At 46.9% G+C, this 25569-nt stretch overlaps 1 protein-coding gene across 10 annotated transcripts in view; it reads left to right on the top strand.

Annotated features, from left to right (window-relative positions):
• LOC140904194 (uncharacterized) overlaps positions 1-25569 on the top strand; it is a 99372-nt gene that overhangs the window by 6489 nt on the left and 67314 nt on the right. For 7 of the 10 annotated variants that reach the window (XR_012156450.1, XR_012156449.1, XR_012156448.1 and 4 more), the window contains exons 2-3: positions 9315-9397; positions 10424-10550. Coding sequence is in view for 2 of the 10 variants with exons in the window: in XM_073326544.1 (XP_073182645.1) it covers positions 9374-9397; positions 10424-10550 (151 nt within the window). In the remaining 8 variants the exon portion in view is untranslated. Of the gene's footprint in view, positions 1-9314; positions 9398-10423; positions 10551-19158; positions 19273-19722; positions 25144-25569 lie in introns of all 10 variants that reach the window. The other 3 variants (XR_012156452.1, XR_012156446.1, XR_012156445.1) reach the window with 2 other exon arrangements.

Raw genomic sequence — 25569 nt, 5'->3', positions numbered from 1 at the left:
CTTAATAAGCGCAGGATCAGGCTCTAAACTACTGTCAAGTCCACACAGTGAACAAACTGAAAAAATACTTTGACCTTTCTGTTTTAGTGACCCTATGGGTAAATTACAGCAATCCAAGGTTAAAAGAAATAGATCTGTGATTTCATTTTGATTGGTGTGGCTTAAAGAAACTGCTTTCATGATATTTACTCTCTCTTAGATTCTGATCCTGCAAACAGTTATGCCTCTGGAGGGCATCCATTCATAGGCATTTGCAGGATTGGGGCTTTACTGAATGAATACTGGAGCAAAACCAGGTGGCTAGGCCTAGCTCATGACATTGGCCTGGTTACATTTCAAACAAAGTTTCCATAGGTGTTAATGGCTTAAGGTAGAGAGACAAGGATTCTATTAACAACATAATTCCTTTGGAGTATTGTAGGTATCTGAAAACTGTGATCTTAATGATTTTTTAAAAAATCTCCTGTGTTACTAATCAATAGATGGTAAATAGTTAAAACTGGAAGAACTTTACCATGGATGCTGTTTAGTTGTTTGGCCTTTCAATTGGAGTTGGATTCCAGACAAGTGATTTCCATTAAGTTTTAGAATTTGTTTGGGGAGAGGTATTGGAAACCATTAAGGCCAGAACTTTGCTATCTGGTACAGTTAGGGCTCTTCAGAGTACTCCCATTGACTCAGAAGTAGCAAGGACTAGGTGTGGTGTTAGGTTTTTTGTAGGATGAAGGGCTTATTTGCAAAGTCTTTGAAGCAGGGCTCTGTCTGCAAACTCCAAAGCCATGTGTCTGTGTGCTCCAGGGCCTCTACTCTGAGGGCTTCTACTCCACGGCTTCTACTCTGTGCTCCAGGGCCTCTACTCTGAGTTTTTGAGTTGGTGAGACACACACACAATGTGACAACAGGAGAACTTTGCCTGTTTCTACAGGGCTCTGTTGCACAGTGTGGGTCCTAAACACTCGTTTAAAATACCCATCACCAACACAACCAGTTGATGTTTTACTTCCCTTCCTATTTCCAGTGTTCTCACTTGTTTGTCTGTGGTTTGTTTGCTGTCTGTTGCTTTATTCCTTATTTTTCCTGTTCTATGTGTGTGAAGTATTCATCAAATTAAGAATTGACATCCCATAGAAATGGTATAAGCCTGAGTGAATGCCTTTTACTCTCCTTTCCAGTATCAGAAAGTATTATATTAATATTTGCTCTGAGAGCATGACTATTTCTAGTTGACTCCTAGATTTGTTTAGCATCTTAAAGCTGAGCTGTGTGCATGCAAGAGGGATAGAATCATAGAATCATAGAATCATAGAATATCAGGGTTGGAAGGGACCCCAGAAGGTCATCTAGTCCAACCCCCTGCTCAAAGCAGGACCAATTCCCAGTTAAATCATCCCAGCCAGGGCTTTGTCAAGCCTGACCTTAAAAACCTCTAAGGAAGGAGATTCTACCACCTCCCTAGGTAACGCATTCCAGTGTTTCACCACCCTCTTAGTGAAAAAGTTTTTCCTAATATCCAATCTAAACCTCCCCCACTGCAACTTGAGACCATTACTCCTCGTTCTGTCATCTGCTACCATTGAGAACAGTCTAGAGCCATCCTCTTTGGAACCCCCTTTCAGGTAGTTGAAAGCAGCTATCAAATCCCCCCTCATTCTTCTCTTCTGCAGGCTAAACAATCCCAGCTCCCTCAGCCTCTCCTCATAACTCATGTGTTCCAGACCCCTAATCATTTTTGTTGCCCTTCGCTGGACTCTCTCCAATTTATCCACATCCTTCTTGAAGTGTGGGGCCCAAAACTGCACACAGTACTCCAGATGAGGCCTCACCAATGTCGAATAGAGGGGAACGATCACGTCCCTCGATCTGCTCCCTATGCCCCTACTTATACATCCCAAAATGCCATTGGCCTTCTTGGCAACAAGGGCACACTGCTGACTCATATCCAGCTTCTCGTCCACTGTCACCCCTAGGTCCTTTTCTGCAGAACTGCTGCCTAGCCATTCGGTCCCTAGTCTGTAGCTGTGCATTCGGTTCTTCCGTCCTAAGTGCAGGACCCTGCACTTATCCTTATTGAACCTCATCAGATTCCTTTTGGCCCAATCTTCCAATTGGTCTAGGTCCTTCTGTATCCTATCCCTCCCCTCCAGCGTATCTACCACTCCTCCCAGTTTAGTATCATCCGCAAATTTGCTGAGAGTGCAATCCACACCATCCTCCAGATCATTTATGAAGATATTGAATAAAACCGGCCCCAGGACCGACCCTTGGGGCACTCCACTTGATACCGGCTGCCAACTAGACATGGAGCCATTGATCACTACCCGTTGAGCCCGACAATTTAGCCAGCTTTCTACCCACCTTATAGTGCATTCATCCAGCCCATACTTCCTTAACTTGCTGACAAGAATACTATGGGAGACCGTGTCAAAAGCTTTGCTAAAGTCAAGAAACAATACATCCACTGCTTTCCCTTCATCCACAGAACCAGTAATCTCATCATAAAAGGCGATTAGATTAGTCAGGCATGACCTTCCCTTGGTGAATCCATGCTGGCTGTTCCTGATCACTTTCCTCTCATGCAAGTGCTTCAGGATTGATTCTTTGAGGACCTGCTCCATGATTTTTCCAGGGACTGAGGTGAGGCTGACTGGCCTGTAGTTCCCAGGATCTTCCTTCTTCCCTTTTTTAAAGATTGGCACTACATTAGCCTTTTTCCAGTCATCCGGGACTTCCCCGGTTCGCCACGAGTTTTCAAAGATAATGGCCAGTGGCTCTGCAATCACAGCCGCCAATTCCTTCAGCAATAGTTTTGTGATAGTTTTGATAGTTTTGATAGTTTTGTGAACTGCAGAAGTCCGTAGCATGCTAGTGTTTTGGCAGATGCTTCATTTTTTGAGAGCAGCTTTCCCTGAAGATTTAGTGATCTATGGTAGGAGGAGGTTATTAAATTGGGCCTCTGGTGCATATTTTTAATGCTTTTACTTAATGCCTGTGACTTTGTTTTATTTCTATAGCTGTATTCACTATGCCACATTTTGGTGTGTTTACTAGCTTGTACTGTTAGAAAGGATGATAAAATACATCTACTCCAAGGGCAGTGTCCATTTTCTTTTTATTTGATTTCATATTAAATGCACATCTTAAGCAGTGCACCTTATTAATTATCCCTTGTTTTAATATTCTTCCTTCTTCTTCCATACCTATGAACTGTTTTCAATATATATATTCTATCTAGGGTTTTTGTTTGTACTGGTAGCGCACATCCACACGTTACCTCAATAGTGATGGAGCACATAACAAAATTCATTCCGCACATGGATGGAAATAATTAGAGGGAACATGGGTGACGACTCCCTCTTGGGTGGATGGGCCAATCCTGGAGCCCATTACTGCTCGGTGATTGATTTTCCATTCCAAGTCCATAAAGTTGATTTTCAATATAAATGCTTTGTTCCTTACGTACGACGCATACGTTGATGTCTCAGTCATTCTGAGTCTTGACCAGTTATGAGCTTTTTGTAGCTGCCTCTGTCACGGAGTCACTGGGTCAATGCTCTGGAACTACTCTGTAGGAAGCCAGTCAGGACTCTGGGGGAGCCTCCTCTCTCTGAGCAGACTGTCTCCAGGGCAGAAGTTTACACAGCTTTAACGTTCCTGGATCTGACCTCGGAGCATTCAGCATCCCCTTCCACACTGTGTGCTTCCTGCAGCGACTCCGCTGGGACGGGGCTCCTGGGGAAGCCAGAGGGCCCTGCACCCCAACTCCGCAATCAGACATTACTCTCAGCCAGCCAGTAAAACAGAAGGTTTCTTAGGCGACAGGAATACAGCATAGAACAGAGCTTGCTATCACAGAAATCAGTGACTTTCAGCCAAGTCCACCTTGGGAGTCCTGGGCCAGATGCCCTGGACTCTCCCTCTTCGAGTCCCCCCATGCAAACTGCCCGCTTCCAGCGACCCGACCTCTGACACCCCCCTGTTGCTCCTCCTCCGTCTCTTTATCTCACTTCCCAGGCAAAAGGTGTCACCTGGTTGCACCCCTCTCCTGGGTCTCCGGTTAGATAAGTGTAGGCTGCTGGGAAGCTTCACCTGCCCCACGGACCTCGGCAAAAATCACACACCACCGAAGTATTGTGGGAAACTGAGGTACACACAGTGTTCGTATAGGGGAGTAAGACGCACATGCAGCATAACAAGATGAATAAACCCCCACTTTGTCACAGCCTCACGTGACCTCCCCTATGGATAAATACCCTCCAAGAGATGTGTTTGGTGTGATGGGTTTGTCAGGTCTCAGGTGAGAGCTGCTGGCAAAGACCAAGTGACCCCTTGCCAAGGGATCTCTGTGTCACCGTCTGACGCCCGTAGGCCAGGGAGAGGACAACTTTCTGCCAATGGCCTTCAGGACGGGTGCTGAGTTCACTGCAGTGCCCCTCGTCCCCTCTCCATTTCCCTTCTTGGTGTGCTGTCTGGGACGCTGCTCTGCTTCCTTCTCCCCAAGCCACCCCGTATCTACTCCATGTGCCAGGCTTCTGGCAGCCCGTAGTGAGAGGCCTTCCAGCCCATCAAACTGGTGCCAACCTGCTGGGCCTCAGGCCTTCTGGGGTGCACCTATGTGAGTCCAATTGACCCCTGCCCCAGGGGTGCTCCAGGGGCATGCCCTTCTGGTGTGTCATGGCTCAACCCTCTGTCTGAGGCCTCAGAGTACTTTCTTCCTCTCTTGGGGAACCAGGTGAAACAGCAAAAGAGCCGATTGGTGGCAAACAAGGGTAAATAAAGGAATGAAAAAAAAGAAACGGAGGGGAAAACGCTGTTTACAGATCCCATCAGGATATGGGCCCCTTTTATTCTGGGGGCTGTGGGAGCGTCTCAGTCCCCTTCAGAGGTTACTGGGTCTCCAGCACAAGTTTCAGCCTGCTCCCCTTTTGAGCTCCAGGGATCCCCACCCTCCCTCGGTGAAGGCCAGAGCCCCGAATGCTGCCAGCCCTCTCTTTGGGGGTGGAATTGCTCCACAGACTGTTCCCTTCCCAGGGTTCTCCCCCTATGAGTAGAGTAGGTCTCTCCTGTTAACTCCTGCTCCAGTCCTGGCATGGTTTGTGGGTGTGGAGGATCTGGGCCAGTCAAGACTAAAGTAGCAGTTTAACCCCTTCTCTGCCAGCGTGGGGTTTATATAGGCCTACCCAGGCCCAGGGAATGGCACCCTATCAGCCCCATGCCTGATGTGGTGGGGATACTCACTGGCAGCATTGCCTTTGATGGGGTACTGCTCCCAATCTCTCCCCTCCCCCTTTACTGCCACCACAATGCCTCTCACCTTCACTTCCTGAGGGGTGACCACCAGAAGGTGTGTTTTGTTATCCCTTTCCCTATCCCCCCAGGATCCGTTGTGCACCCTTCCTCACTCACCTCTGTCTCGGGAGACAAGGCGGGCCATGGGGTGCGGGTGATGCTCTGCTGGAGATCCATCATCACTGAACGAGTGGCAGCCTTGACCCTCCTTGAAGGTTGCTGGGATGCTGATGTGCACTGGAGGAGAATTGGGGCTTGACTGAATCCATGGACCATTTGGACCACACTCTGTCACTGTAAAGCCTGCTCTGCGTTGCTGCAACTTGCCCTTGGTGGCGTTGTGCCCATAAGTCCCTGTAACGCTGTCTTCAGTGACTCGAGAGCATGAGCACCAGCCTCAGGCAGAGTGGTGTGGAAGAAAAACGCAGTCTTCACTCTTAGGTTGTTTGCAACAAGTCAGAGACCATTTATTCTCAAGCAATTGCAAGGGGGAGACTGCGTCCACACAGGGATTCCCCCTTCCTTTGCGGGTCTCCGCATGATCAACAATTAGGGCAAGCACTTATACCTTTTGTTACATGCAATAATGATCAACTGCTGCGTCTTGTTTATACATATTCCTTCCTGATGCCCCACAGGATGCCAACATTTTTATGGCTGATTTAGAACAACGCTTCCTCAGCTCTCGTCCCCTAAAGCCCCTACTCTACTTGCGCTATATTGATGACATCTTCATCATCTGGACCCATGGAAAAGAAGCCCTTGAGGAATTCCACCATGATTTCAACAATTTCCATCCCACCATCAACCTCAGCCTGGTCCAGTCCACAAAAGAGATCCACTTCCTGGACACTACAGTGCTAATAAACAATGGTCACATAAACACCACCCTATACCGGAAACCTACTGACCGCTATTCCTACCTGCATGCCTCCAGCTTTCACCCTGACCACACCACACGATCCATCGTCTACAGCCAAGCTCTGCGATACAACCGCATTTGCTCCAACCCCTCAGACAGAGACAAACACCTACAAGATCTCTGTCAAGCTTTCTTACAACTACAATACCCACCTGCAGAAGTAAAGAAACAGATTGATAGAGCCAGAAGAGTTCCCAGAAGTTACCTACTACAGGACAGGCCTAACAAAGAAAATAACAGAACGCCACTAGCCATCACCTTCAGCCCCCAACTAAAACCCCTCCAACGCATTATTAAGGATCTACAACCTATCCTAAAGGATGACTCAGCACTCTCACAAATCTCGGGAGACAGGCCAGTCCTTGCCTACAGACAGCCCCGCAACCTGAAGCAAATACTCACCAACAACCACATACCACACAACAGAACCACTAACCCAGGAACTTATCCTTGCAACAAAGCCCGTTGCCAATTGTGCCCACATATCTATTCAGGGGACACCATCACAGGACCTAATCACATCAGCCACACTATCAGAGGCTCGTTCACCTGCACATCCACCAATGTGATATATGCCATCATGTGCCAGCAATGCCCCTCTGCCATGTACATTGGTCAAACTGGACAGTCTCTACGTAAAAGAATAAATGGACACAAATCAGACGTCAAGAATTATAACATTCATAAACCAGTCGGAGAACACTTCAATCTCTCTGGTCACACAATCACAGACATGAAGGTCGCTATCTTAAAACAAAAAAACTTCAAATCCAGACTCCAGCGAGAAACTGCTGAATTGGAATTCATTTGCAAATTGGATACTATTAATTTAGGCTTAAATAGAGACTGGGAGTGGCTAAGTCATTATGCAAGGTAGCCTGTGTCCTCTTGTTTTTTCCTACCCCCCCCCCCCAGATGTTCTGGTTTAACTTGGATTTAAACTTGGAGAGTGGTCAGTTTGGATGAGCTATTATCAGCAGGAGAGTGAGTTTGTGTGTGTATGGGGGTGGGGGGGATGTGAGAAAACCTGGATTTGTGCAGGAAATAGCCCAACTTGATTGTCATGCACATTGTGTAAAGAGTTGTCACTTTGGATGGGCTATCACCAGCAGGAGAGTGAATTTGTGGGGGGGGGTGGAGGGTGAGAAAACCTGGATTTGTGCTGGAAATGGCCCACCTGATGATCACTTTAGATAAGCTATTACCAGCAGGACAGTGGGGTGGGAGGAGGTATTGTTTCATATTCTCTGTGTATATATAAAGTCTGCTGCAGTTTCCACGGTATGCATCCGATGAAGTGAGCTGTAGCTCACGAAAGCTCATGCTCAAATAAATTGGTTAGTCTCTAAGGTGCCACAAGTCCTCCTTTTCTTCTTACTTTTTCTCTGCAGTTCCTGCTACAGTCTGAGTTCCATTCTTATCCAACACAAGGTCAAAACAGCATCTCTCACAGTTTTCTCACTCGCTTCCCACTTGCCAAGGCCCTGCCTTAAAGTGTCGTGTTCTTAGAGTTAGAGTTAGCCTGACTCTTGCTCTATTCCTAAGAAAACTAAGATGTCTGTGTTCAAATTCCCTTTATCCCTTTTTCCACTTTCACACCGGTAAGAAGCAGGGAACAAACCCCAAATTGATTGTGAGGTTGATATGTAGATTTCACCCATCAAGTATCCGGTGTAAAGGCTTCAGACACTGTAACAGCATTAACATGGAATCACAGACAGTCCCCTTGGGTCATCCCGTAGATCTCACCATGTAGGTGAGCTCACCTTTGTGACAGATGGTCCCTTACACCGGGGGTTCTCAAATTTTTTCTTTCTCAGGCCTCCCCAACATGCTATAAAAACTCCACGGCCCACGTGGTCCACAATAACTGGTTTTCTACATATAAAAGCCAGGGCTGGTGTTAGAGGGTAGCAAGCAGGGCAACTGCCTGGGGCCCCCACAAAGTGACATTGCTTAGGCTTTGGCTTCAGCCCTGGGAGGTGGGGCTCAGGGCCCTGAACTTCAGCCCCATGCACTGGGACTTCAGCTTTCTGCCCTGGGCCTCGGTGAGTCTAGTGCTGGCCTTGTTTGGCAGCCCCCCTGAGACAGCTGCCTTGGGGACAATGACAGGGACAATCTCCCAAAGTGACTCCTTTGATTCTGCTCTTCTCTGGCCTTTGGTTTACAGAATAATAGAACTGGAAGGGACCTCAAGAAGTCACTCAAGTCCAGTCCCCTTCACTCAAGGCAGGACTAAGTATTATCTTACCATCCCTGAGAGGTGTTTGTCCAGCCTGCACTTAAAAATTCCCAATGATGGAGATTCCACAACCTCCCTTGGCAATTTATTCCGGTGCTAAACCACTCTGACAGTTAGGAAGTTTTTCCTAATGTCCAACCTAAACCTCCCTTCTTGCAATTTAAGCCCATTGCTTCTTGTCCTATCCTCAGAGGTTAAGTAGAACAAATTTTCCCCCTCCTCCTTGTAACAACCTTATATGTACTTGAAAACTGTGATCATGTCCCCTCTCAGTCTTCTCTTTTCCAGACTAAACAAACCCAATTTTTTTCAATCTTCCCTTTCTAGACCTTTAATCATTTTTGTTGCTCTTCTCCAGACTTTCTCCAATTTCTTCACATCTTTCCTGAAATGTGGTGCCCAGAACTGGACACACTACTCCAGTTGAGGCCTAATCCGCGCAGAGTAGAGCGGAAGAATTACTTCTCGTGTCTTGCTTACAATACATCTGCTAATACATCCCAGAATGATACTTGCTTTTTTAGTTTAACGCTGTTGACTCTCATTTAGCTTGTAATCCACTATGACCCCCAGATCTCTTTCCTATCCTCCAAAACACTTGCAACCCCTCCCACCTTGGTAATGCTCACAAACTTGATAAGTGTAACAGAGACTCTGTAACTGGGAGGGTTTCACCATGTCTCAGAGGGTTACACCCTTGTGGGAGGTGGCTAGGCTTCTACTGGAATAAGGTCACTCTGTGCTTCACAGTGTGGCAGAACCTAGAATGTCCATTAGCAGGGACAAATCCTGGGGGGAATTGTCTTTTGGAATGGACAAAACCCCTGTCTGAATTCTGTCACATTGCCCTTCTCACCCTGGCAGGCTACAGAATAACATCCAGGTTTCACTCCAGATCATCCCGTCCTCCCAGGGGGAAGGAAATGGCTGCAATGGAGCTGGCTCAGGTAAGGGATTATCAGGGAGCTGGTGGTGGGTTCTGCTTGGAGGGAGAGGAGCAGTAAATGCATAGGAGGGTGGGAGCTGCTAGAGGTAGTGGGAGGCAGGAACTATCTAGTGTGGAGAAAGGGAGGGGACAGAATGTGACAAACCTGCTGATAACTGTGTACTCTAGGATGTGATGGGTTGTCACCCCGGGGTGTAGTCTGGGGGGCTTCTGGGAACCGCTGTGCCCTCTAACCCTCAAGCTGGCCTGGCCCTTCTCACACTGCTTTGCTTGAGACTCAGCTAGTCCTAATTAAAACCACATTAACAGTCCACCATACTCCTCTGCCAGGTCTTTCAAAACTCTTGTTATCTGGACCCGCTGATTTAAACATGTCTAACTTAAATAGTTGCTGTTTAACATCCTCGTGAGTTCTTCTTGGAATAGAAAGACTGTCGGCGTCAACATCTTATGATATGAGTACATCATCTGTTTTTCTCCAAATCCAGGAAAGAAATTGTTATTGAACACTTTTACCTCTTCTGCATTATTTTTTATATTCTGCCATTTCCCTCTAGTAATTTACCACTACCATTGTTAGGATTAATTTTGTACTTAATATACTTTAAAAAAACTTCCTTCTTATTTTCATTGATTGATCATTACCAATTTTCTACAATTCTGACCTTCTAACTTCTATTCTTTACTACTGACTTCCCCTTTCTTCCGTATATTTTATTTGGAGTGTGTTGGGATTCCTACCAAGGAGCCACCAGCAGGGTCCAGAGACGGCCCCATCTCCCATATCAAGCTCTGGCTAGTAGGTATGTGATAGAAGGAGGCAGGGTCTTCACATTTATCAGCTGGGGGACACAAAGGTTCTGTCTTTCTACCCTCTGATGCCTCCTGGCCTCTCTAAGCAAGGTGTGGTGGGACTCTGTTAACATGTGCCTCCCGGACCTCCAATTTACCTGGTGCTGCTGTTCAGTGAATAGAGGGGTTTTGACTGGGGCAGCAGGTACTGAGTGTTGGACTCTTTCTCTTTCAGGGGCTGGTGACTTTTGAGGAGGTGGCTGTGTATTTCACCAAGGGGGAATGGGCTCTGTTGGACCCCACTCAGAGAGCCCTCTACAGAGACGTCATGCAGGAGAACTATGAGACGGTGGTCTTGCTGGGTAAGGAGTCCTGTCCCGTCAGTTAGTAGAAGCTGTGGGGTCTCTAAAGAACCTGAGTAGTAATAACTTTATACCTTTATTCATCATATAAGTTTTGGCAAGTTTCCTTGCCCACCTTTTTTTGCCTGATCTCCCACACACTAGTATAATTTTTGGACATGTGCCTTTTTGGTGCTGTCAGTCATTTTAAAATTGCATTTAAGATATCCTTATTGGCTACATTGGTCTCAGAGTCGCAGCCATGTTAGTCTGTATCCACAAAAAGAAAAGGAGTACTTGCATCTGATAACGTGAGCTATAGCTCACGAAAGCTTATGCTCAAATAAATTTGTTAGTCTCCAAGGTGCCACAAATACTCCTTTTCTTTTTACATTAATAACTGTAGCTTTCATGCCTTTTCCTCATTTTAAGAGGAAAATATGCTGCCTGTAGAATTCTAAATTAGTTAAATAGGGGTATGACTCATGCATGGCTTGTGTGACAGTCAGACGAGCTCCTCTTTTGATATGAGAGTGTATAACGTTGCCATTCAGGACCCCACGGGTGAAGGGAGAACAGAGCTGTGGGAGGGGAGGAGAAGGGGGGGAGTAGATAATTCTGGGGTGCCAGGACATGGGGAGGGTGTGTGCAGGGTAAGAGCTAAGAAGCAGCAGGGAGGGAAGGAGGTAGTGAGAGACGAGGAGGGAACATAAGTAGCTCCCAAGGTGCCGGGAGGTGGTGCCGGCTGAGAGTAATGGGACGAAGGGAAGGGGAGTGGGGAGGAATAGCACTCAGGCAGTGGGCTCGGTGGGTCAGTGGGAGGGAGGAGATTTTTAGGGATCTAGAGCTGTGGGGGATCCCAGACCTTTAACCCCGAATCCCTACCCAAGCCTTGTTGCTTTAGAGCCTACACTCCAGTTTTATTTCTGTTCAGTTTCACTTCATTCTACATTTTTTTCCCCCAAATACATTATTTTAACTCTTGACCTCCCTCCCCATATACCCTCCCCATCTCTCTGCACAGCAACCTTGGCCACCAATCCTGAGTCCTTGCTGCATTCCTCCCTCCCATAGCAGGGCCGCTACCCAGGCACAAATGGGCACTTTGTTGGTGATGTCACAGGATGGTAGTGTAGCCTGTACCATCTTTTCACCTATAAGGTTACGTATTGGGGTACAACGTGTCCTTGTCCAGGGCGACTCAAATTTAATGGAGGAGATAAAATAGGGTGAAACACACAGCAACTTGATTTAATACAGACAGTTAGAATTGAAAACATAGGCAAAAATCAATACACCTAACGATTAGACTAAGATAAGTATAGTAAAGAGGGTCTTGCACGGTGCATATTTACCAGTTATGGACACCATTGGAAACAAAGATGGAGGGCAAGGGAGACCATCAGAAGCTAGGCCCTGCTTTAGTTTACACTGTCTCAGGGACCTGACAAAATGAGAAAATGGTAACTAGGAGAGGTATTTTATCCCCTTCCTTATGGAAATAGTACGGCTATATACCATATCTGCTCCTTTACTCTGATTACAATAATGTCAATAGCTGCCCCAACCCATATGTGGACCAGATGATATGTCTGGGGGGAGAAAGTAGAAGGAGACTCCGCTGGTTGGAAGGCATGAAATGCACTGTCCTGAGATGGGGGGTTCCACGACCACCACTCCCAAGAGAAGGAGGCGGGTGGTGGTGGTCGGGGACTCTCTCCTCCGGGGGACTGAGTCATCTATCTGCCGCCCTGACCGGGAAAACCGAGAAGTCTGCTGCTTGCCGGGGGCTAAGATTTGCTATGTGACGGAGAGACTGCCGAGACTCATCAAGCCCTCGGATCGCTACCCCTTCCTGCTTCTCCACGTGGGCACCAATGATACTGCCAAGAATGACCTTGAGCGGATCACTGCGGACTACGTGGCTCTGAGAAGAAGGATAAAGGAGTTTGAGGCGCAAGTGGTGTTCTCGTCCATCCTCCCCGTGGAAGGAAAAGGCCTGGGTAGGGACCGTCGAATCGTGGAAGTCAACGAATGGCTACGCAGGTGGTGTCGGAGAGAAGGCTTTGGATTCTTTGACCATGGGATGGTGTTCCATGAAGGAGGAGTGCTGGGCAGAGACGGGCTCCACCTTACGAAGAGAGGGAAGAGCATCTTTGCGAGCAGGCTGGCTAACCTAGTGAGGAGAGCTTTAAACTAGGTTCACCGGGGGAAGGAGACCAAAGCCCTGAGGTAAGTGGGAAAGCGGGATACCGGGAGGAAGCACAGGCAGGAATGTCTGTGAGGGGAGGGCTCCTGCCTCATACTGGGAATGAGGGGCGATCAGCAGGTTATCTCAAGTGCTTATATACGAATGCACAAAGCCTTGGAAACAAGTAGGGAGAACTGGAGGTCCTGGTGATGTCAAGGAATTATGATGTGATTGGAATAACAGAGACTTGGTGGGATAACTCACATGACTGGAGTACTGTCATGGATGGATATAAACTGTTCAGGAAGGACAGGCAGGGCAGAAAAGTTGGGGGAGTTGCACTGTATGTAAGGGAGCAGTATGACTGCTCAGAGCTCCGGTACGAAACTGCAGAAAAACCTGAGTGTCTCTGGATTAAGTTTAGAAGTGTGAGCAACAAGGGTGATGTAGTGGTGGGAGTCTGCTATAGACCACCGGACCAGGGGGATGAGGTGGATGAGGCTTTCTTCCGGCAGCTCGCAGAAGCTACTAGATCGCACGCCCTGGTTCTCATCAGTGACTTTAATTTTCCTGATATCTGCTGGGAGAGCAATACAGCGGTGCATAGACAATCCAGGACGTTTTTGGAAAGCGTAGGGGACAATTTCCTGGTGCAAGTGCTAGAGGAGCCAACTGAGGGGGGAGCTTTTCTTGACCTGCTACTCACAAACCGGGAAGAATTAGTAGGGGAAGCAAAAGTGGATGGGAACCTGGGAGGCAGAGACCATGAGATGGTCAAGTTCAGGATCCTGACACAGGGAAGAAAGGAGAGCAGCAGAATACGGACCCTGAACTTCAGAAAAGCAGACTTCAACTCCCTCAGGGAACGGATGGGTAGGATCCCCTGGGGGACTAACATGAAGGGGAAAGGAGTCCAGGAGAGCTGACTGTATTTCAAGGAATCCCTGTTGAGGTTACAGGGACAAACCATCCCAATGTGTCGAAAGAATAGTAAATATGGCAGGCGACCAGCTTGGCTTAACGGTGAAATCCTAGCGGATCTTAAACATAAAAAAGAAGCTTACAAGAAGTGGAAGGTTGGACATATGACCAGGGAAGAGTATAAAAATATTGCTCGGGCATGTAGGAATGAAATCAGGAGGGCCAAATCGCACCTGGAGCTGCAGCTAGCGAGAGATGTCAAGAGTAACAAGAAGGGTTTCTTCAGGTATGCTGGCAACAAGAAGAAAGCCAAGAAAAGTATGGGCCCCTTAATGAATGAGGGAGGCAACCTAGTGACAGAGGATGTGGAAAAAGCTAATGTACTCAATGCTTTTTTTGCCTCTGTCTTCACTAACAAGGTCAGCTCCCAGACTGCTGTGCTGGGCATCACAACATGGGGAATAGATGGCCAGCCCTCTGTGGAGAAAGAGGTGGTAAGGGACTATTTAGAAAAGCTGGACGTGCACAAGTCCATGGGGCCGGACGAGTTGCATCCGAGAGTGCTGAAGGAATTGGCGGCTGTGATTGCAGAGCCGTTGGCCATTATCTTTGAAAACTCGTGGCGAACGGGGGAAGTCCCGGACGACTGGAAAAAGGCTAATGTAGTGCCAATCTTTAAAAAAGGGAAGAAGGAGGATCCTGGGAACTACAGGCCAGTCAGCCTCACCTCAGTCCCCGGAAAAATCATGGAGCAGGTCCTCAAAGAATCAATCCTGAAGCACTTACATGAGAGGAAAGTGATCAGGAACAGTCAGCATGGATTCACCAAGGGAAGGTCATGCCTGACTAATCTAATCGCCTTCTATTATGAGATTACTGGTTCTGTGGATGAAGGGAAAGCAGTGGATGTATTGTTTCTTGACTTTAGCAAAGCTTTTGACACGGTCTCCCACAGTATTCTTGTTGATACTAAACTGGGAGGAGTGGTAGATACGCTGGAGGGCAGGGATAAGATACAGAGGGACCTAGACAAATTGGAGGATTGGGCCAAAAGAAATCTGATGAGGTTCAATAAGGATAAGTGCAGGGTCCTGCACTTAGGACGGAAGAACCCAATGCACCGCTACAGACTAGGGACCGAATGGCTGGGCAGCAGTTCTGCGGAAAAGGACCTAGGGGTGACAGTGGACGAGAAGCTGGATATGAGTCAGCAGTGTGCCCTTGTTGCCAAGATTGCCAATGGCATTTTGGGATGTATAAGTAGGGGCATAGCGAGCAGATCGAGGGACGTGATCGTCCCCCTCTATTTGACATTGGTGAGGTCTCATCTGGAGTACTGTGTCCAGTTTTGGGCCCCACACTACAAGAAGGATGTGGATAAATTGGAGAGAGTCCAGCGAAGGGCAACAAAAATGATTAGGGGACTGGAACACATGAGTTATGAGGAGAGGCTGAGGGAGCTGGGATTGTTTAGCCTGCAGAAGAGAAGAATGAGGGGGGATTTGATAGCTGCTTTCAACTACCTGAGAGGTGGTTCCAGAGAGGATGGTTCTAGACTATTCTCAGTGGTAGAAGAGGACAGGACAAGGAGTAATGGTCTCAAGTTGCAGTGGGGGAGGTTTAGGTTGGATATTAGGAAAAACTTTTTCACTAAGAGGGTGGTGAAACACTGGAATGCGTTATCTAGGGAGGTGGTAGAATCTCCTTCCTTAGAAGTTTTTAAGGTCAGGCTTGACAAAGCCCTGGCTGGGATGATTTAATTGGGGATTGGTCCTGCTTTGAGCAGGGGGTTGGACTAGATGACCTCCTGAGGTCCCTTCCAACCCTGATATTCTATGATTCTATGTGGCCTTTGGGAAGTCTATAATTAGGCATCAAGCATTAATACTCATGATTTACGTCACTTATTTCTTAATAATTCTAATATATGAATGCAGTCCAACTGCTGAGATACTTCATAGCAACCTAATTACTAAAAAAAAAAAAAAAAAAAAAGAGGACCTCTGGCACCTTAGACACTAACAAACTTATTTGAGCATAAGCTTTCGTGAGCTACAGCTCACTTCATTGGATGCATTCAGTGGAAGTGAGCTGTAACTCACGAAAGCTTATGCTCTAATAAGTTTGTTAATCTCTAAGGTGCCACAAGTCCCCCTTTTGTTTTTGCGAATACAGACTAACACGGCTGCTACTCTGAAACCTGTCTAATTGCTAAAGCCGCCCCAAACCTCCTTCTTTCAGAATCCTGTGGTGTATTGCACCTGTTTGTGGTTACTCATTAGTCTCTCAAAATGAGGGTGCAAAATATCTCACCTGGGATCCTCTCCTTAGGCCTATTTAGGTAAATCCCAGACTTCAGCATAACTACTCCCACAAAGCCTCAACCTAATATAAGGCCCTTACCTGTAGCAACCTTAGGTTATGTCTACACTACCCTGGTCAGTCAACCTACGCTGCGCAACTCCAGCTATATGAATAATGTAGCTGGAGTCGATGTACCTTAGGTCGAGTTACCGCAGGGTCTAGTTACCTAACTCGATCTGCAGTCATTTTGGCGGGGCTTTACTAGACCTGCTACGTCGACCACCGGTGGATCGATCTCAGAGCTTTGATTCCGGCTGTAGTGTAGTCCCTGCCCTTAATAACCCATTTATTTATGTTCACCTCCTTCCCCCTCCACACATGTTCCAAGCTAATAAGCAACACTCTGATCATGACATTTTACCTCCAGCGAGTATAAAATTGACCACAAGACATGAGACTAGGTCATAGAGCATAAAATCAGGTCGGGGTCAACAGGAGTGAGAGTTTGGAGAGAGTCTTTTTCCCCCCTCTCCCCATCTTCAGCAGCCACAAGCGGTTTTCCCTCCAGGCTCCTTGGATCTTTGAGCCTGTCCCTCCTGAGGTTGCTTGGCCCAATTCTTGTTTCTTACATTCTCCTTTTCTGGAAGAATTAGAGGCTGTTGCTCCTGAATTTTAGTGTTTCATTCCCCAGCCTTCTCCACACACTGGGAGAGTTTCATTCTCCCTCCCATTACACCTGAGTCACTAGATTTCCTAATTCCCCAAAATGTGCTTCTGCGATGTCACAGTTCTGGGGTAGTTAAGCCTTTGACCTGCTTCCATGGTCGGCTCAAGGAATGCCCTCTCGGGTATCAGGCCTCTAGCCAGCCCCTCTCTATGGGTCGGAACCCACATGTCTCTCCTTTTTGACTAGAGTTTGAGGATTGCAGCTTCTCCTCCACTGTGTTCACTGGACTAACCTCCAGTTCCTGTACTTTGCTTTCTCTCCCAGGGCTCTGAGCAGCGTGTGTGTGTGTCATAGAGGTGGGAATTTTGGTGATACATGTATGATGCCAATACACACCTCAGTTTCCCTCTGTGATTGGTATTGCTATGATTATAAAGAGCAGGAGACATGAGGTTTTTTGTCAAGTAGCTGTCATGGGGTGATATGAATGGGTCATTAAGGACTGGCTGGGACCAACCTACATCAGTGGAATAACGGACAGAGACAAGGGAATAATTCTCACCTCTCCATGGGAGGATCTCCGCTTCGCTGAGTGAAGCATACATGGACTTGTTATATTTTTGGGAGCAGGAAGAACTGGGCTTGCAGATACAGAGAGCCCTACCAGAGCAAAGACAAATGGACAGGCACAGTGAAAGGAAACCAAACTGTTTTCTACAGCAGCATGGCTCAAGGGCATTGGCCAGCATGGACTGTATTGTCTTCTTCACTTCTCTGTCCTAATCTAAGGGCTTTCCAGTGCTGTGTTTCAGTTGACTAATAAATCCTGCTGTATTTTAAAAGTCTGCCCAGTGTCACAGGAAAAACTTGCTCTGTGCATTGACTGAGGAACATCTCTGAAGAGGAGTGTCGTTCAGCTGGACCTGCTGGGCAGAGCTCACAGTTGGAATAGGAGTGTTGAAGCCAGAGGCTCAGTCTCAGATGTTGAAGCTCCATGGCTCATCCTTGTAGGAAGAGTGGGACCTCTTGGGGGTCTCGTGCCCTGAATGGGCAGCTCCCAAGGACTGTTTAAAAGCCAGGGCATTGCAGAGATCCTATGGATCCATGACCGTGTGCCTGATGGGGAAAAGATATAAAAGGATCTAAAAGTGTATTTACCATCGCCCCCTCATCAGTCCTCATGGGAATCCCTGATCAGTTCCAAAGTGTATTAAAACCTTCCTTAAAGGCTTACCTCTTGGTTATCAGATTATGTCATTTTTGTTACAAGGCTTTCCATTCACCCTCCCACTTCTCTGGTTCTTGTCACGCAGACAGCAAGCAGCAAAAGACCAGAAGTCCAAAGCGCAGATAATGCTATGCTTATTGGGGTTAGTTTCCAAGCAGGCATATTGCAAAGTCCTTCACACCAGTTGCGCTTATCTCTGTACGCCAACAAAGCCTGTTTCCCCATGTTCCCTTCCCAGCTCTGACTCCGCAGAGCATTTTCCCTGTCTCCCTTCCCAGCTCTGACGCCGCAGCGCCTCGCCTGTGTCCCTGTTCCCATTTCACCCCTCTTAAACAAAATGATTAGTTTCCCTTCCCCCTCCTGTTTGACCCCCTTTATATAATAATATGCTCAGCTATACCTTAACCAACCGTACTGAAATTTAACTAATCAATTCCAACATATTGTAACATAATTCTCTAACCAATTATATCCCACTACCCTAATTAACTTACACCTAGCAAAATTAATTACACAACAGACAGAAACACTTAGAGAACTAGACTGATTAACAAGGTAAAAATGGTGGCCATAAAGATAAAACAATACGGAAATGAGGGTTTCACAACCATTGATAAGTGATTTCTTGCCAGACAGGATGCTATCAAACTACGTTTTCTTTAACCATCTTAAGATCTGTTTCTTTATCTGATGGTGATGGGCACCATCTGGACAGGATCGTCTTCCTAACAGCCCAATACCACCTTATTTCAACCTGACTCGTTTGGGATATGAGGATGTGACCGTATGCTTCCCAGCTTTTGGCTGCCCCATCTGCTTAGCCAAGGGCCTTCGTCTGTGGCCTTGTTCTTAGGCTATCCTAGTGAGAGAAGGCCCATACACAGGCGTACTGTGAGTTTGATTCTTTGCTTTTATACCCCTGTAAGTAGCTAAGTGATAAAAATACACCTAAGTTCTTAACGTGTAGACTTTACAGGCAGGCTTGAATATCTATATTCTAACAATGGGTTCTACGCCTTCCCCCATTCTGTGCCTGTCTTTCTATTTAGATTGTAAATTCTTCAGGGCATGGGCCATCTGCTATTCTCTGTACTTTCCCTAATATAATAGTGACCCACTGTTAGTTGCTCCTTAGGCACTAAGGTAATGAATATTATTTATATAATAATAATAACTATTCTGCCACTTTGAGCCAATGAAGATGGCCTTGGGATGTTAGTGCTTAAAAAATGAGCTGGGATTACAACCATGGACTGCTCTTTGTGACATGTATCCCACAAATTCCACTGACCTCCCTTGTTTTCTTTGCCTGGAGTAGGGTTTCCAATTTCCAAACCTGATGTGATCTCGCAGCTGGAACGAGGGGAAGAGCCATGGGTCCCGGACCTCCAGGGCTCTGAGACAGAAGTGCTCCCAAGAGCTTCCTGCACAGGTGAGGAATTACTTAAACCAACTCAAAAACTGTTTGGGAATGCAGGAAACCTTTGGGATGCCCTACAAAGACCTTGAGCTCTCCAAGTTCAGGATTGTTCCCTGCAGAATGGAATCATTCTGGGAGATTTAATTGGGGATTGGTCCTGCTTTGTGCAGGGGGTTGGATGACCTCCTGAGGTCCCTTCCAACCCTGATATTCTATGATTCTATGTCACTCATGGCTTCCCACCTCTTCTGACTGACAACTGGCAGAAGGTCCCTCTCCAATCTCACTTTCCCCTGAGGGTTCTGGTGAGATGCAGACCAAAACTGATCCCTTCCTCTCTCCTGTGAGGAAGGGTTTAGGGAAAATCAGCTCCTGATAGGTTTGATCTCTCCCACACATATTTTGGTTTGTTCATCTCTTTTTCCATTCCTCTGTCTGAGATTTCCTTTCTTTCTGGCGCAGGGAGTGACCTATGTCTGGATTCTCTCTGTCTCCCATCAGGTGATGGGAGGGTGAGTGAGAATGAGGAGGAGACACCCCAGCAGGAAGATGCTGAGGAAGTAGAACCACATGGAACGTTATCAGGAAGATCCAAAGGGAATGGTTCCAGGAGTTCTGCACTCCCAGAAATCGAGAGAGCCTGTGAGACTGAGCAGAGGCCAGAGGAAAACTTCAGTAGCCACTCAGCCCTTATTACATTTGAGAGAATCAACTTGGAAGAGACACGGTACACATGCCATGAGAGTGGGAAAAGCTTTAATCGGAGCTCAGACCTTCTCACACACTGGAGAAACCACACAGGAGAGAAACCCTACATGTGCTCTGAGTGTGGGAAAAGCTTCAATCAGAGCTCAAACTTTATCACGCATCAGAGAACCCACACAGGAGAGAAACCTTATGGATGCTCTGAGTGCGGGAAACACTTCGTTGACAGTTCAACCCTCGTCTCACATCAGCGAATCCACACAGGAGAGAGACGCCACATATGCTCTGAGTGTGGGAAAAGCTTTAGTCGGCATTCACACCTTCTCACACATCAGAGAATCCACACAGGGGAGACGCCCTACACGTGCTCTGAGTGCGGGAAAAGCTTCAATCAGAGCTCGACCCTGATCACGCATCGTAGAATCCACACAGGAGAGACGCGCTACATGTGCTATGAGTGCGGGAAAAGATTCAGTCAGTTGTCTGCCCTGATCACACATCAGAGAATCCACAGAGGAGAGATGCCCTACACGTGCTCTGAGTGTGGGAAAGACTTCAATTACAGCTCTGCCCTGATCACACATCAGCGAATCCACACAGGAGAGAGACCCTACACATGCGCTGAGTGCGGGAAAACCTTCAATCGGAGCTCAAACCTTATCTCACATCAGAGAATCCATACAGGAGAGAAGCCTTACACGTGCTCTGAGTGTGGGAAAAGCTTCAATCAGAGCTCGACCCTTATCATACATCGTAGAATCCACACAGGAGAGACTCCCTACACATGCTCTGAGTGTGGGAAAAGTTTCAATCAGAGCTCGACCCTTATCACACATCGTAGAATCCACACAGGGGAGATGCCCTACACATGCTCGGAGTGCGGGAAAAGCTTCAATCAGAGGTCTGCCCTGATCACACATCAGAGAATCCACACAGGAGAGATGCCCTACTCCTGCTCTGAGTGTGGGAAAAGCTTCAATCGCAGCTCTGCCCTGATCACACATCAGCGACTCCACACAGGAGAGAGACCCTACACATGCGCTGAGTGTGGGAAAAGCTTCAATCAGAGCTCAAACCTTATCTCACATCATAGAATCCACACAGGAGAGAAGCCTTACACGTGCTCTGAGTGTGGGAAACGCTTCAAAAACAGCTCACACCTTATTAGACATCAGAAAATCCACATGAGACAGAACTGTGACAAATGCCTTGATTAGGGCTGGGCAAAGATTATTTTTTTAAATCACATTTTCTATTTCTCATAGTGATCTGTGCACCATGGTCTCTCAGCTCCCCCAGATTAGTTGCCTGCTTCTGCCTTTTGCAGCTCACCCTTCTTTGGGATCAGTCCTGTGATATTTTCTATCAACTCCTTTCCTTTTGAGTTGTAGCAGTGTGTATCCCTCCAACCAGGAATGTTCATCAGCTCCCGGAAGGAGAGAGAGGTTTCATTCACAACAATGTACACTGAGATAATGTACACTGTGCCTTACATCCACTAGGACTGTACATGGCATTGGCTGCTCACGTGAGTGATCTTGGTGTGAAAAGACAATTATAGTGGTAGAGCAGAGGCAGCCCAGGTGCAGTGGTTGTCATTGGCTTTCCCCTTGACCTGACCTAAACTCCATCACTTTTCCTAGTCTAAACAAACCCTGAGCATCACGGTTATACTGTTCCCCCATTTCAAAGCAATTGTTACTCATCAAGTTCCCCCTTCAGTAACAAATGGTTTCATTCCCAGTTGCTCTGTTGTTGCTTCAGGTTGTTAGAGAGCAGATATTTTTACTACCATTTTCCTCCCTTAAAATATATTAAACTATAAAAAAGATCAGGGATAGGGAAAAATGTCATTTCCCCTCTGTAACAACAGAAGAAGATAGGGTAAATCAGAGGGATTCCCTTATTCCCCATCACCATCCCAATCACCCCTGTTGTTTAATTGGTTATGTCAGTATTTTTTCTAAAGAGCTGGGAAGCGGATTCCCTAGTAAATCATAGAATATCAGGGTTGGAAGGGACCTCAGGAGGTCATCTAGTCCAACCCCCTGCTTAAAGCAGGACCAAATGATTTGGAACTAAGCAAAATACCCATGCATTTGGCTCCCAAAGCAGTTCTGTCCAGGCTCTGAAAGAGGTCACTCCTGAAGATATCTGCTTCCTAATCAGGTGCATGTTGCCTATTATTTGGGAAATAGAATACCTATCTAGGTAGGGATGGGAAAAATGGAAGTGACATTCCTGTTCAGCTCACCCCTGGGAGATGCTGCAAACGTGTAGAAAATGAAATCCATGTGGAATGTGATAGAGCTGCAGAAAGACACCTATTGTTAATAGATACCTGACATTTGGTGTCTTACAGGGATTCTAAGCAGCACCTGAATTTAGTCCCTAAATTAAATCTGTGCCACCAGATTAAAGGAATAAAAGGGCATATTTGGGGGAGTTATACCTCACTATTGCTACTGATATGTTGTGTGGTTGGTGATGAATTCTATGCCAGAGAAGAGTAAAATTACTCCAAGTAAGGTCAAGGATTTCACAAGAACTCACGTAGAAATTGCAGGTACTGGTGGTTGATTTTCACCCCAGAGTTGGAAGCTATGGTGACCTGTGGCCCAGGTAAACTATTTTTAGGTCCCTGCTCCCTTGTTAAGTGGCATTGATCACACTCCTAAACAATGCCATGATTACATTGGGCACAACTCTGTTTTACCATTTGGATCCAAAGTTTCATGAAGCAGAGAAAGAAAGAGCTGATTCCTTCAGAGCCATTCCATGCCTATGGGTCCCAATCTGGCTGCCTTGTTGGACAAGAAGCACTTCTATGCTGGGCAAATGATGGTAGCCAATGAGGGAATATATCAAATTCCAAATTCAAATTGTAGGATATATGAATGCTAAGTCCAGAGTCTGTAGTTTGGTCTCTTAGTTTTGCTATTAAGTCTAATGCATCTGTATCACTTCTTCTCCTGCTGCTACTTTGAAAGATTAGAAAGTGTAAAAATACAGCACAGGTGGTTTTTCCTCATGATGCAGCCTTCCCACGTAGTGTGAGACCCCTTCCACCCACACTTATGGGAGAAGATCCAGGGAGAAATGAACTCTCAGAAATGGAAGGCTCCTAGCTTATGGTAGAATGTGACTTCACACAGAGCTCACTGGGTGGAAATGGGAATTAAGAGAACACTGCCCTATAGGTTTATATTTTGTAATCTTTGAATAAGTTGTTACCAGCAACAATGAAATTTAACATGAAGTTAATGAGTGTAATGTAAGAGGCTGATCATGTGATAACTTGCAGTGTTACAACAGAATTCAGGTTTTCTTCTAGTCCTCTCCCTGCCCCCTCCTACTACATAGGAAATGGTGGCTAATCCTGAAATTAAAACCTCACTCCAAAGGAATTAGAGTGGGGGAATATGTGAGAGAAATAGCATGCATGAGAATAGAGACCCAGTATAGACTGTAATTATTTCTATTTAAAATGGAATTTATTATAATAAATTTTAAAATAAATTTTCCCTGAAGAGGAAAATTACTTGAGACAAGATGTGTAGCCTTTTACCCAGTTAGAGGGTAACAGCCACAGAGTTCCCCAGGGCTCTTGTTTGCAAAGCAAGGATGTCACATCAGGCAGGAGATGTCAAGATCTAAACTGGTGATGGGCGTGTGATGGGAGATTTTCTGGGTTATTTTTTTGGTTTGGTTTTTTAATTTAATTTTAATTTTGCAACCAGTTACTTTTATAGGTGCTGAAGACCCTTTTCCTTTTGAGAACAGCTATTTAACCATCAGGCCTGGCTCTGGAAACCTCCCCAAAGCTGGCCTTGTGTGTCTTTTCTGTTTGATATCTTTGGGGTTCACACATCCACACTAGGTGCGGTTCACAGTAACGGATACTTTGAGAAACCTGCTGGGTGAAGCAGGCCTTTTCCAAAACGACATTGGCCCAAAGTCTGCCTCAATTCAGCTGGATTGGAACAGGTCTGTATCAAAGGAGTGGTGCACACCTGATTTTCCCAGAGACCTTGGGGGAGGTGTGGTAAGATAGGGTAAGTAGGAATCGACACCAAAAAAGTTAAATGTAAGGGTGAAAGAACTTCACCTTGCAGATCAACAAGCCTGTTCTTTTCATTCCCACTGAAGCATCTGGCACTGGTCACTCTCAGGGAACACACTGGGCTAGATGGACCATTGGTCTGACCCAGTATGGCCAGTCTTGCGTTCTTATGTAAGCCACGTAGGGCCTTGTCTACACTGGCAAGTTTCTGCGCAGTAAAGTAGCTTTCTGCGGTGTAACTCCCAAGGTGTACACACGGCCAAGCCACTTAGTGCACAGAAACTGCAATTGCAGCTCTCTTAAAAAAAAAAAAAAAAAGCCACCCCGTTGAGAGGCGTAGAGCGTTCTGTGCCAGGACTACAGCACCGCCTGCAAGTGTAGACACCCGGGTCGATCACAGCGCTGCGATTGGCCTCCGGAAGGTGTCCCACAATCCCTGTTCTCGCCTCTCTGGTCATCGGTTTGAACTCGACTGCGCCGCCCGCAGGCTACCAACTGTGAACCCCACACCTTAAATTCCTTGGGAATTTTGAAAGTCCCCTTCCTGTTTGCTTGGTGACACATGCAGTGGTCTCAGCACATCTTTCCAGGTGACCTTGCTTGGAGCAATGCCGAGCTGCTGGGCCTCATCAGCATTTGGGGAGAGGAGGCTGTCCCCTTCCAGCTATGCTCTAGTTGTAGGAATTATACCAATGGACAGATTTCACGATGCATGAGAGAAAGGGGCTATGACCGGGACACACTGCAATGCAGGGTCAAAGTGAAGGAGCTGTGGAACGCCTACTCCATGGCATGGGAGGCAAACCACCGCTCTGGTGCTGCACCCACGAGCTCCTGGTTCTACAAAGAGCGGGATGTGATAATCAGTGGTGACCCCACCTCCACTGTGAAGGCCACTGTGGATACTTCAGTGGCTCACATGCCAGTCGAGAGTGGACCAAGCCAGGAGGAGGAAATCCTGGATAAGGATGTGGAAGCGGAGGGATCCCCAGAGGCAGAGGATGAGTCAGAGGTCAGATATGCATGCAGCCAGGAGCTCTTCTCTGCCCCGGAGAAGGAGAGCCAGCCACAGCTGTCAGAGCTTGGTGAAGCGCAAACAGGAGAGGAGGCCCCTGGTAAGTAGCTTTGATCTTGGGAATCACTTGAAGTGAGTTCTTGGGAGCAGGAGGGTTGCAGAAAGCAGGCTTGTGTCTGTATGATGCGTGTACCAGCATATGCCCAGTCTGAGTGGCGGAACAGGGTGATAATTGATTCCCTCGCTTCACGGGAATCTGCCCCAGAGATCTCCATGAAACTGTTATGGAGATACAAGGCAGGCCGCTGCTGCAGGATCTTTGGCAGAGCTGCTTTGTTTCTTGCCCCATTAAGGGTAACTTTCCTGCACTACTCTGCCATCGCGGGAGGGGTGGGGGGGCGACCATTGCTGCACATAGGTGAGCTACATAAGGAACAGGGTGGACGCCACAGTCTTGGAGAAGACTCTTGATTCTCTGCTCACCCTCAGCAGCGAGATATCTTCCATAATGAACACAGCCTGTGGA

The sequence above is a fragment of the Lepidochelys kempii genome, chromosome 28 (assembly GCF_965140265.1).
Source record: "Lepidochelys kempii isolate rLepKem1 chromosome 28, rLepKem1.hap2, whole genome shotgun sequence".
In the NCBI taxonomy this organism is placed as follows: domain Eukaryota; kingdom Metazoa; phylum Chordata; order Testudines; family Cheloniidae; genus Lepidochelys; species Lepidochelys kempii.
The sequence above is the reverse complement of the archived record's forward strand: the minus strand, read 5'-3'. Positions and strand labels throughout refer to the sequence as shown.